This window comes from Neomonachus schauinslandi, chromosome 3 (assembly GCF_002201575.2).
Source record: "Neomonachus schauinslandi chromosome 3, ASM220157v2, whole genome shotgun sequence".
NCBI lineage: Eukaryota > Metazoa > Chordata > Mammalia > Carnivora > Phocidae > Neomonachus > Neomonachus schauinslandi.
This window is the reverse complement of record NC_058405.1, coordinates 91,116,348-91,129,334: the sequence shown is the minus strand read 5'-3', so window position 1 is coordinate 91,129,334 and position 12,987 is coordinate 91,116,348. Positions and strand designations below refer to the sequence as shown.

Here is a 12,987-nt window from a genome sequence, read left to right as displayed (position 1 = left end):
ACGTCTTTGGGTGAAGGAGTCCAAGATGGAGAAGGGGCCATGGGGGCTGCGAGTTGTAGGACGGATCAGATGAGATGAAAGGAGAGAGAGGACAGCACGCAGGGCCGGGAGGGGGCCGGCCAGAGAGTGGAGATGCAGACACGAGAGGTGTGCTGGGTGATGAGCGAGCCGGGCCGCCAAGAGCAGGGAGGGAACTCCTCCAGTAAAAGGCATCAGGGGCAGGAGGCTTTAGCTGCAGACTTCTGCCTGTGCCCAGGACTGTCCCTGCAGGCGTAGGGGAGTGCCGCTGCCTGGCCCCAGAATGAGAAGGCCCCTATGAGAAGAGAGCCAGGCCCTCGGCCCAGCTGTGTCTTTCTCTCTGCTCCCTGGGAAGATGGATGGTGGCAGGCACACAGGTGAGCCGGAGCCCCCAGTCGATTATTAACAATTTGTTGCTGAGTAAACCAATAAGAAAAAAATGAAAGGCATTGTCAGGAAGCATTTTTATCATTTGAAAGGCTTTAAAAATGGAAAGTGAGGCTAATATGATAAGATTTCCCTGAAAGTTCAAAGCGCTGTAGATTTTACTCGCTCCAACACTGACATTTGTATGCATGACAGCTGGGCCTGTTTCTCAGGGCGTGTGGGCCTGGCGGCTTGCTGTCTCTCTGGGTCGGGCTCTCCGACAGCCCCGCAGCTTGCAAAGATCGACAGCAGCACCGTCCAGTAGAAAGACACCTCCAGCCACAAAGGCCCACCACGCGTGTAACTTGACATTAACCTGGGAACATGTTTTAAAAAGAGTAAAAGGAAACAGGTGAAATTCACTTGAAAAATAGATTTTCTGTCACCCAATATATCTGAAAGGCGATCGTTTTGACGTGTAATCAATATAAAGCAGAATTATTGGGATATTTGACATCCTTTTTTTTTTTTTTTTTTTTTTTTTTATTGTCCATCTTGGAAACAGCCCATCCCAGTTGGGACCAGCCACATTTCAAGGGCTCAAATCCACAAGGGGCGAATGGCTACCGCGTTGGAGGTGGTGGTGGGTGGGAGGTGGTGAAAGCGGGAAGACGAGCAGAGAACAGAGAGAAGAGAGGCGGTGGGGCTGGAGAGAATAGGCAGCCAAGACCTGAGTGTCCCACCCTCCCGTCCCCCTTGGGGGAAGCAAGCCCAGCCTGATCCGCACACAGACAGGACACGACCTTGAACCAAGAGGGAGATGGAAGGGGAAGGATGGGACCTTGATGGGGCACAGGGAGGCTCCCCGGTGGCCTTTAGAGAGAAGCCCTAGAGGGAGAGGAAATACCCAAGGTCCAGTATACTTTTTCAGTCCACTGTGTGAGTGACTAATACCACCTGTTTTCACTCCCCCCAGATAGATAAGCAACCTCAAAGCCTAAGGACATAAAAGTCTGGAGGCCCCACACATATCCACACATCCTAAGCTCAGAGCTGGTAATACCCCTGCTCCAGTGAGTACTGCAGCCTTCAGTGAAATAATCAAAGCAAGTGACTAAAATCCAAAGGGTCTACCCAGGGCAGCTTGCTCTGTTCCCTTTGACAGAAAGGGAACTTTGGCCCATTGCTCCATATCAAGGGAGAAACTACTCAAGGTGACACACATGTGATGAGCCCGAGGCAGAAGCTGGAACATATGGGGGCAGAGACTGGGGAAAAGAGGAAAGTCAGTGTCCCATTCCCAGGCCAGGGCAGTGCTGCCTGGGATGCGCCTGAGGACCCCTCCTCCATGAAAGGCTTCTTGTCCTTGCCCTTCCCAGCTTCACCTGAGGTGGCCCCGCTGGCCCTGGGATGCAGGGCTCCCCGGGCCATGCCTCGAGATCAGTCGTGCTGTCTTTGGCTGACCCGCTTTACCTTCCTGGGCCATCGTGTGCGGGGAGGCAGCCTCAAACAGTGCCCAGAGCCCAGCATCAAGGTCAGAAACGAGCCCTGCCTACCCTTGCTGCATGGGCCCTGCCCAGGCCACCTATCGATCTGGGCCTCGGTGAAAAGGGGCGGAGCCATCACCTCACAGGCTGCTGTCAAAAGTAGAGATGAGGATGCCTTTATGTTTCCATTATGATAAAAAGTGTTATTCAGGAATTCCTGGGACAGTAGGGGCAAGCTTGGGAGAAGCTTCCCATGCGCCAACCATGTGCATGTCAGCCTCGCTACAGTTCATTAGTGCCTACTCTTTGCAGCCCAGGAGCATCATCATCCCGACCAGAGCCTGGAGCCCAGCCTGGGGTGAGCGGGATGCCCTTGCCCATCACGGATGGTCACTTTGATCACTGACTAATTGGGGAATGCCGCTGAGACGAGTGGCACACAGTAGATCTGCAGTTAGTGGCAGCTAATGAGAGCTGATGAGGAGGTGTGGCCTGGCTCACAGGCGGTGGTCTTGTCGGGAGGGCGGGGGGCGGGGTTCTGCACGGTCGGAGGAGGCGTCCGCAGGGGCGGGTGGCCGGGCTCACGGCCTGTCCGTGCGCTTCTTCCCGGCAGCACATCAACAATGAGCACATCCATGGGGAGAAGAAGGAGTTTGTGTGCCGCTGGCAGGCCTGCACGCGCGAGCAGAAGCCCTTCAAGGCGCAGTACATGCTGGTGGTGCACATGCGTCGGCACACGGGCGAGAAGCCCCACAAGTGCACGGTGAGTGGACCTTCCGGCGCGCCCCTCACCCCCCGGGTTGTCCGGAGCTTCCGGCGCGGCCCTTTCCCCCTCCCCGCGTCTCCGGAGCACAGCCGCGCCCGTGGCTGGTGTGGGCTGTGCTGGGCATGGCTGGCCACGGGGAAATGTGGGTTGAACAGGCCACAGCAGCATCCCGGGGACCCACCTCCGAAACGAGTTGTCGTCTGTGCTCCTGCCCTGGACCTTCTGTCCGCGGGGGGTTCTTGAGGACCCCATCTGTCTGCTCCCCAGAACTCTGATGGACTCGGGGAGTGCGTGCATCTCGGTAACTGCAGTGGGGATGTGCTGGTGGCTCTGTAGTTTTGTCTGTGTGTGGCCATGAGCCCCACGGTACGGCTATCCGCCTGCAGTTCGCTGGGCTGGCGGACCGCAGGTGCTGGCTCCCAGTAGCACCCCCTAGTCTGCCCCGCCTCCCCCCCCCCCCCCCCCCACACACACAGAAAAGCTTCGCTGACCAGTCAGAGCTGGAGCAACAGCCCTTTGGTTGAATTCATTTATTTTTTGTATTTCTTTTTTAATTTTTATTTTAAGATTTTATTTCAAAGAGGGAGAAGCCGACTCTCTGCAGAGCAGGGAGCCCGATTCGGGGCTCCATCCCAGGACCCTGGCATCATGACCTGAGCAGAAGGCAGACGCTTAACCGACTGAGCCACCCAGGCACCTTGAATTTCTTTTTTTAACATAGACACAAAAATAAGACCTTTTAGACAGTTTCCCTTGAGATGTCAACAGAATTTGTGGCTGTAATTGGCAAGACCTTTTTTTAACACACAACTGCTCCCTCTTTAAAAGGGCCACTGCTGGACCAGTGATGCACTGATGTGGTTGCAGCTAAAGCCTCTGGGAACTCTCCGTGAATTACCTTATTTTATAATTCCGAGACAGACATTTTGTTCTCATTTTAATATCTCTGAAATCAGGCTGTCTTAAAATTGGTGTGAACGGGATTCAACGAAATATGCTACCTTTGTTGGCGGGTTTTTTTTTTTAACTGAGATAAAATTCACATGCTATAAAGTTCACCATTTAAAAAATGTACAAGTCACTGATTTTCAGTATGTTCACTAAGTTGTGCAACCATCACCACTAGCTAATTTCAGAACATTGTCATCACCCCCAAAAGAAACCCTAGATCTGTTTGCAATCAGTCCCTGTCCTCTTCCCCCCTACTCCCTAACAACCACTAATCTGCTTCCCTGTCTCTATGAATTGCCCTGTTCCAGACAGTTCGTTAAAACAGAATCACGTGATGGACAGCGTTTGTGTCTGGCTTTGTTCACTCGGCATGTTTTCAGGGTTCATCCATGTCATAGCATGTATCAATACCTCGTTTCTGCTTGTGGCTAAGCAACAGTCCGTTGTATGGATAGATCTTACTATTTTTATCCATTTACCCAGTTGATAGATATTTGCATTGCTTTCACTTTTTGGCTATTATGAAAAATGCTGCTCTGGACATTAGTGTACAAGTTTTCACTTCTCTTGTGTTTGTACTAAGAGTAGAATTGCTGGGTCCTATGGTAACTCTGTGTTCAACTTTTTGAGGACCAGCCAGACTGCTTTCCAAAAAAGGCTGCACCATTTTACATTCCCATCAGCAATATGTGGAGGGATTTCTCCACGTCCTTGCTAACACTTGCTAACTTGTGTTTTGATGACAGTCATCTTAGGGGATGTGAAGTCACATCTCATTATGGTTTTGATTAGCGATTCCCTAATGACTGATGATGTTGAGCATCTTTTCATGAGCTTAGTGATCATTTGTATACTATCTTTGGAGAAAGGTCTACTCAAATATTTTGCCCATTTTTTAAATTGAGTTACTTGTCTCTACTCTTGGGTTGTAGTAATTCTAAACCCTTATCAGATGTATGACTTCCCAGTAGTTTCTCCCATTCTGTGGGTTTCTTTTCATTTTCTTGATAGTTTCCTTTGAAGCAGCAAAGTTTTTAATTTTGGTGAAGTCCAACTTTTTAACTGCTGGTGCTTTTGGTATCATATCTAAGAAACCATTGCCTAATCCAAGGTCACAAAAATTTACCCCTATGTTTTCTTCTGTGAGTTTTATAGTTTATAAATATATAGTCTTTTTACATACACACACACACACACACACACACACACACACACATATGGTTTTATAGGGTAGCTCTACCATTTAGGTCTTGAATCCATTTTGAGTCCATTGGATATACGGTGTGAGGTAGGGGTCCAGCTTCATTCTTTTTGCACGTCGCTGTCCTAGTTGTCCTGATGCATTTGTTGAAGAGACTGTTCTTTCCCCATAAAATGGCCTTAACACCCTTGTTGAAAATCACCTGACCCTAATATATGAGTTTATTTCTAAACTCTCACTTCTAGTCCATTGATCTCTATGTCTGTCCTTATGGTAGCACCACACACAGTCTTGATTACTGTAGTTTTATAGTAAATTTTGAAATTGGGAAGTGTCAGTTCTTCAAATTTGTCCTCCTTTTGCAAGACTATTTTGGCTCTTCTGGGTCCTTTGCAGCAAGTTATTTTTGTAACACTCTGAGTTATAGCAAACCATAGCCCTGTGGTATGAGCTGTGAGTTGTAGAAACAGATCAATGTACCAAATATACTCAGTCAGACTGGTCAGGAAAAAAGGGGAGGATGCAAACAGTGTCCTCTTCCCCCTGAGCATCTACTGGGGTTTGTGTGTCATTCTGAGGGCAATTTTCATAGGAACATTAGATGCTATTGCAGTATCTTGGGAATATGTTCAGATCTTCCTAGAGTGATCCATCCTTCCTTCCTCTCTCCCTCCTTTTCTGCCACTCTTTCTTGCTCCCTCCTTCCTTCCTTTCCAAAAATGCTTCTTGAGTGCCAAAAAAATTTTTTTTTCATCAGATATTAAATACTGGGAACACAAAAATGAACAAGATCTAGAAGGTACCTGTTCTCTTGGAGCTTGTTTCCTATGGGAAGGCCAGATAACAAAATGATGAAGATTATAAAGTGTGGTAGGAAGTATAAAGCAAAAAGAGTAGTCTTATGATTAAGAAGATCAGAGAAATTCTCCCAGAGGAAATACCCTAAGACATTGAGAGGGAGTGAGCCAGGCCAGGATCCGGGTAGGGTTCTAGCCAGAGGGGACTGTGTGTGCCAAGGCTCCATACCGGGAAGAACTTAGTGGGGCCATGGAACTGAAAGGGGACCAGCATGGCCAGAGCGAGGGTGAGGCCAGCTCACTCAAGGATTTGGAGAACACTGGATTTGATTTGATTTGATTTGATTTGATTTGATTTGATTTAAGTAGGTTCCATGTCCAGCGTGGAGCCCAACGTGGGGCTTGAACTCACAACCCTGAGATCAAGACCTGACTGAGATCAAGAGTCGGACATTTAACTGACTGAGCCACCCAGATGCCCCTGGATTTTATTCTCAGCACATTTTAACACACACAAACATTCTAATCAGGGAGTGGCACTGGAAACAGTTAAAAGAGTATTTTCAAAAAGTTTTTAATGATATGGGAAGATTCTCACCCTGTGCCATTGATTTTAACAAACAGAATATGTAACTAAATATGTGATATGTTCCCAGTTTGGGTTTTTAAACATTTGGGATGAACTACAAAGCCCCCAGAGACTTACCTGGATGTCGGCAGAGGCTGTTCTTGGGCAGCCAATGGTTTTCATTTCTCTTTTTGCACTTTTCCATCCTTTCCAAGTTTTCTAGAGTGGTCTTATGTCATTTTATAATCAGAAAGCAAGGTGGACATTATTGTTGAAACACACACTCCTGGGTGAACCTGCAGGGTGCAGCGGATGGGGGTTTTGGGGAGGAGGCAGCGGGCCAGCCCCTGAGGTCGGGTTCCCTGTGTTGGATCTGGGGCACCCTCACTGACCAAACCCACTTCTTCCCAGTTCGAGGGCTGCTCAAAGGCCTACTCTCGCCTGGAGAACCTGAAGACTCACCTGCGGTCCCACACTGGGGAGAAACCATACGTGTGCGAGCACGAGGGTTGCAACAAGGCCTTCTCCAATGCCTCAGACCGCGCCAAGCATCAGAACCGCACCCACTCCAACGAGGTACCTGGCCAGGGTGTGCACAGCGTGTGCACATGGGGCCCCACTGACATGTGCGTAAATGCATCACCCCATGGCTTCTCGTAGGCCGTCACGTACCTAGGTGCCTGATGCCCTTCGCCCCCTCCACTATCTGAGGTCAGCACGCATCGGCAGGCCCCTGCCGCTCCACCCTGGGCAGCTGGCAACGACATGCTGTAACCACCACTGCTATCCGACTGACCATAGCTGTCAGCCCCCCACTGATAGGGCACAGAGCAGCCTTTGTCTCCCTAGGTAGCCAGACCCCCTGGCAGGGTTGACAGAGCCCAGAGGTTCGGAAAGAAGTCTGCTGTACCTGCCTCCCAGTCCAGGCCCAGCCATTCCACTGCTTTTGCTCAGGTAGACTCAGGAAGGAACATTTCTAAAAGCTTAGCTACATTTTGGATCCCAAGAGGATTTCCTTGTAGGAAATCAGAGGAATTCCCAAAGGAATCTAAGCCCTTTAGGGTCTCTAGAGACAAGAGCTAGCCTTGGAGAGGGGTATGTTTATGTACGTGTGTGGATGTTTCCATGTATGTGGATGTATGTGTGTATGTATTTTTTTTTCAGCTTGGTGGTTTCCTCTTTATTGATGTGCCTCCTACCTCCCCCCCCCACACACAATTTCAGTCCCTTCCATCTACGCCCAAAAAAGAAGGTAGTGAAAGGAAGGGAATGTTGGCGTTCTGAGCCCCTTGGGCAGTTAGAAAGGGAACAGAAACCAAAACAATCGCTGGATGTGACAGAGATTGACAATCAAGAAGTCTCAAGCAGAGTGGGAAAGGTGGTAAGAGAAAGGGGAGAAAGGAGAGGTCCAAGAGGCCACCTCCCCCATGAGCCCTCCTGCTAAGAGGGGCTGGAGGAGAGCCTCAAACATTAGGAAGTGCAGGTCCTGAAGAAGGGAGGTGGTGGTTGAGCCCGTAGGAGGAGGAGGTCAAGGAAGGGGGTCCACCTCTCTCTTTGTAGAACGGGACCCCCCACCTCAGGGGCAGCAGCTTCACAGACCGCAGACACTTTGATCACTGGAGGCGAGGTATAGAAAGAAGTCCTCTACATGGTGTTCCTGGTATAGCTGACCCATGTGGCACTGGTAGGTGGAATGACATTGTTGACCAAGAAGAACAAGGCATCCTCAGCTCGGAGACGAAGTCGCTTCCGGATCAAGAAGTAGAACAGACCAACCGTGAGATCAGAAGGCACCAGCTATTTCTTTTTGTCCAGGTCTCCTATCCGAGCTTTGGGAGCCTTTTCCACCATCACTGGAGCCGGGTCCGGGTATTTCTTTCCGATACTCTCGCCCTCAGAGCGGCATTTCTCAAATGGATCCTCCTCTTTATAGACGAACTTCATCCTCCCGGGAACCCCGGCTGGACCGGGCTGGGCTGAGGGAACCCGGGGTGGGGAGCTGGGACGGGGCAGCGGCGGCGACGGCGCGTGGGCGGATTCAGTGGAACGATCCCGGGACTTGCGCCCAGTATGTGTGTATGTATTATGGGGGTCTGTGTGGGTGCGTTATGCACTTGCTCACATGTACATATGTATATGCATGTGTGTGTATGGTGTGTGTGCGTGGACATGGTTATGTGTGAACGTGTGTGGAGGGGTCCAGGGGAGTGTGTCTACATGTACATGTGGGGCATATGTGTGTGCATGTGTGTGTGTGTGAACTCAGGCCTGAGGTTCAGAAACCCTGGGTTTTCGTCCCATTCCTGAGGGGCTTTGAACCAGTTTCTTTGCCTCTGTGAACCTGTTTTTCCTCATCAGAGAAATCAGGGTGTTACTGCTGTCTTGCGCATATTACAAAGTAATACACTCCTACTGATATCAAAAATCCCAGTGCCCTGGTCCCTGGGGAGGCGGCATTGCAATCACACCAAGCTCTGGGTCCCCACCACCTCCATAGTCTCTGATCTATGTCCCCAGCTTGTGATGAGGGCTTCCTCAGCCATGTGCTTACCCACATGAAGAGATGGCAGATCAGACCAGTGGGGCTGAGCTCCTGCAGGCCCTGGGGCCGGCATGGCTCCATCCAGGGTGCCCTGAAGTCCAACACCTTCTGACTATGCCAGCCAAAGGACGTGGCACGGCTTCGGGAGAATGGGGAGTGCCCCCACTCAGAGTCTCATAACACAGGCTTGCTTCTCTCCCCAGAAACCCTATATCTGCAAGATCCCAGGCTGCACCAAGCGATACACGGACCCCAGCTCTCTCCGGAAGCACGTGAAAACAGTACACGGCCCAGATGCTCATGTCACCAAGAAGCAGCGCAACGACGTGCACCTCCGCGCCCCCCTGCTCAAGGAGAACGGGGACAATGAGGCCAGTGCCGAGCCCGGCGGCCGGGGCTCTGAGGAGAGTGCCGAGGCCAGCCGCACCAGCCAGGCCGTGGAGGACTGCCTACACGTCAAAGCCATCAAGACCGAGAGCTCCGGGGTAAGCAGAGCTGGGCAGTGGAGGCCCCAGTGCATGCCCCCCCCCCCCCCCCCCCAGGAGATCAGGCCCAGCAGCACGAGGGCCCAGAGCCCCGACTGCAGCTGGGGGCTCTGCCTCGGGGTCCCCCCCACCAAGCGCACGATGATATCCTCCTCTCTCCAGCTTGACTTTCCTCCCTTCACGACCTTGGGCCTCTCATAGGACCTGTCTTGCGCCAGGTCCCATTCTGCTGGGCAGGGCCATGGGCCGCGGGGATGCCTGCCCCCACACAGTCAGTCTGTGGGTGGTTCCTGGGGTCTGCCTTTCCAGCCAGCACCCAAGCACTAGTGTTGGTCCCCTCCCCTCTGTCCTGTCTCTGCGTCCTTGCCCCTGTGGCCTCCACTCCTTTTGTTCTAACCACCTGTTCTTTGTCTCCGCCTCTTTTTCTCGACTGTACCCTCCCTAAGGATAGACGGTACTGAGGTGAGCAGAGAAGCCCGGCCGGGGTGTGGGTGGGCTGGCGCGCTGAGGGCGGGCTGGGGTGCTGGTCCAGGCCTGCTGCCTGGGTGCAGACTGACGTGTCAGTCCAGGCCCCTTGGGAGCCTGGTAAAGTGGGTTTGGATCAGTAGGCACCAGGCACTGCAGGTGGAACCCCTGGGACAGATACAGCTGGTGGCAGGAGTCAAGCTGGCAGATACAGGAGCGAACCGTGGGGACCAAGCCTCCATGAGGGACAGGGCTGAGTGGAGGCGTGAGTTCAGGGCACAGAGGAGGGAAGGACCAGCCGACGGAGGGTCCTGAGTGCCAACATGAGAAATGCAGGTCATGCCACAGGCAGAAGGAAGCATTGGTGCTGAAAATTCCAGAAAAGTCTGGAATTTAGGGTCATGTGGCCTGGGAAGGAGCCCACAGGTGTTGTATCTGAAGTGAGCTCAGCTGTGCTCAGATCCCAGGTCCCAGTCGAGGCAGCCCAGGTTGTGTGGAGTCCTGCATTGTACACACGAGCCATGAACTCTCTGCCCCCCTCCGTGTCGACCCAGAATGGGGGCTGGTTTGGGGTGGCCCTTTAGGCAAGGGCTTGCATCCAGCAGGTCCACCCTCACTCACCTGGTCTTCCTGGCCTTTCTGACAACCTGCCTCTGGCCTGTTGAGAAGGCACCAGGTCAGCAGACCTCCACTACGCCTTGCTTCATCACATGGCACGTCCGTGTTGTTTGGGAACGTTGAGCCGCCCTCTTTGATGTCAACTTGATGCAGCCATGGCTGCTTCTGTGGGGCACAGACTCAAAGTGTCCCCGCAGGCTGAAAGGGAGCTCTGGCCCAGACGCTGGCTGGGGGAACTGAGCAGCAGGAAGCAGGGTAATGTGGGGCTGTCCGTTCCCCGGGCGCCTTCTGCCTACCGGAGGCTTTTCATCTAGCCACTGGCCCTGTCCCAGAGGCAGCTCAGGTGCATCTTCTAGTTGGGGAAGCTGAGATTCAGAGAAGTGAGGTGGCTGGGCCACCTGCTGCAGATAGTGATGCTCAGAAGCTCCTCTGCATGGCAGCCTCCTTCCCGGGTGTGCAAGGGCACGGCGCGTGTGCGGGCAGGGGCACAGGGCCAGGGGGTTTCTCGCACCCTCTGACCCTGTGCCTTCTCACCACACCCCCTGTAGCTGTGTCAGTCCAGCCCCGGGGCCCAGTCGTCCTGCAGCAGTGAGCCCTCTCCCCTGGGCAGTGCCCCCAACAATGACAGCGGCGTGGAGATGCCGGGGACAGGGCCCGGGAGCCTGGGAGACCTGACGGCTCTGGAGGACACGCCCCCGGGGGCCGATGCCTCAGCCCTGGCCGCTCCCTCTGCTGGTGGCCTGCAGCTGCGCAAACATATGACCGCCATGCACCGGTTTGAGCAGCTCAAGAAGGAGAAGCTCAAGTCACTCAAGGATTCCTGCTCTTGGGCCGGGCCGGCTCCACACACCCGGAACACCAAGCTGCCTCCCCTCCCGGGAAGTGGTGAGTGGAGACCCCGGGTGTGCAGGCAGGGGCGGGACAGGGCCTAGGGCAAGCACCCACTAGGTTCACCTCCATCGAGCGCCATGTGCCGTCTCACCGGTTGCCCACAATAGGATAGATCTTACCAGCCCATTGCATAGATAAGGAAAATGAGGCTTAGAGAGGTGAAAGTGCCCCACTCGGCTCAACGGCAGAGCTGAGTGAGACTCCGTCCAGGCCTAAGTGGCTCCAAGCTTTTTCAGCTACACCATGCTTCGGCTCTGGGCACTGTGGCAAAGGCCCTAGGGAGGAGAGCACTATAATCCCAGTCCCTGTGGTTAGAAGGCCATGCCAGGAGATGCATGGACCGGGGAAGGAGCCGGGGAGCGAGGACGGAGCTCGGGCTGGAGCTGGGCAGAGGAGAGAGACAGCACGTCAGCTGGGGAAGAACAGGGAGGACTTTATGCACAAGACAGCCTCAGGACGTGCTGGCCAGGCTTTGAGCTGCACGGTGTCCTCAGGAGCATTTCCTGAGTGCCGACTCTGGGTCGGGCAGTGAGCTGGGCCCACAGCCCGTGTGGCGGACACTGAGATGCACCACCCAGGTCTCCCTCGAAGGGAGGCTTTGTTGCCCCAGCTGTTGCGGGAACTGCAGGCAAATGGCCTTCCACTCTCTGCCTCATACAAAAATCGCTTGGGTTGCAGACAGCTGCCTTACCCGAGGTCACCCCTTCCCGGGGTGGCCCCCATCCGGTGACTGATCACGGCAGGAGTGTAAGGCCGTTCAAGGCCCAGAGCTTCCTGTGACATCAGCTGTCGTGGGGTCTGCGTGGCCACACACTTCTCTCCCCGCCCCCCCCCCCCATTCTGGCGCCTGTGCTCCCTTCCATGGGTGTGCATCTCAGGGGGCTGCCTATAAACCCAGCCCCTGGGGAGCCAGCCTGGCCACAGCCAGGCCCAGATGGTGAAGGTGCCGGGAGGTGGTGGCCAGGGCCCTCCCGGGCTCCTCCTCCCTGGCTCTCAATAATCGCCTCCTGCGGAGAGGCACATTTTATCTACAGCTGGAGAAACGAAGGCTCCGACAGAATGAGAATTCAAGGCCGGCCAAGCAGTGGCAGCTAAGATCGGCATCCGGCCTCCTGACTCCCACTGGGCCATCATTTGTTCACTTGCTGTCCCCCGCTTCCCTCCTTTCATTTACAAGTCACTGGTTGAGCGCCTGCTGTGTGCTGGGCCCGGTAGGGGGGTCCAGCGGCCGCAGGCTCAGCTCGGTCAAAGGCAGAGCAGCCGCGCCCTGTCCGCGGCCGCTGACCCCTCTCCTTTCCTGCAGGCTCCATCCTGGAAAACCTCGGCGGCGGGGGCGGCGGCGGCGGGCCGGCGGGGCTGCTGCCCAACCCGCGGCTGTCCGAGCTGTCCGCGAGCGAGGTGACCATGCTGAGCCACCTGCAGGAGCGCCGCGACAGCTCCACCAGCACGGTCAGCTCCGCCTACACCGTGAGCCGCCGCTCCTCCGGCATCTCCCCCTACTTCTCCAGCCGTCGCTCCAGCGAGGCGTCGCCCCTGGGCGCCGGCCGCCCCCACAACGCCAGCTCGGCCGACTCCTACGACCCGATCTCCACCGACGCGTCGCGGCGCTCGAGCGAGGCCAGCCAGTGCAGCGGCGGCGGCGGCGCGGGGGCACTCAGCCTCACGCCGGCGCAGCAGTACAGCCTGCGGGCCAAGTACGCCGCGGCCACCGGCGGGCCGCCCCCGACCCCGCTGCCCGGCCTGGAGCGCGCGAGCCTGCGGACCAGGCTGGCGCCGCCCGCCCCCTGCCCGCGCCCGCTGGGGCCGCGGCGGGGCAGCGACACAGCCCACGG

The 12,987-nt window shown here is 54.7% G+C and overlaps 1 protein-coding gene and 1 pseudogene across 2 annotated transcripts in view; one reads left to right on the top strand and one right to left on the bottom strand.

Moving 5' to 3' along the window:
- GLI2 (GLI family zinc finger 2) overlaps positions 1-12,987 on the top strand; it is a 180,481-nt gene that overhangs the window by 164,730 nt on the left and 2,764 nt on the right. For both annotated transcript variants that reach the window (XM_044913258.1, XM_044913259.1), the window contains exons 9-13: positions 2,485-2,634; positions 6,566-6,730; positions 8,900-9,181; positions 10,813-11,149; positions 12,459-12,987. In XM_044913258.1, the coding sequence (XP_044769193.1) occupies positions 2,485-2,634; positions 6,566-6,730; positions 8,900-9,181; positions 10,813-11,149; positions 12,459-12,987 (1,463 nt within the window). The remainder of the gene's footprint in view (positions 1-2,484; positions 2,635-6,565; positions 6,731-8,899; positions 9,182-10,812; positions 11,150-12,458) is intronic.
- On the bottom strand, positions 7,746-8,098 carry LOC110585787 (annotated as a pseudogene).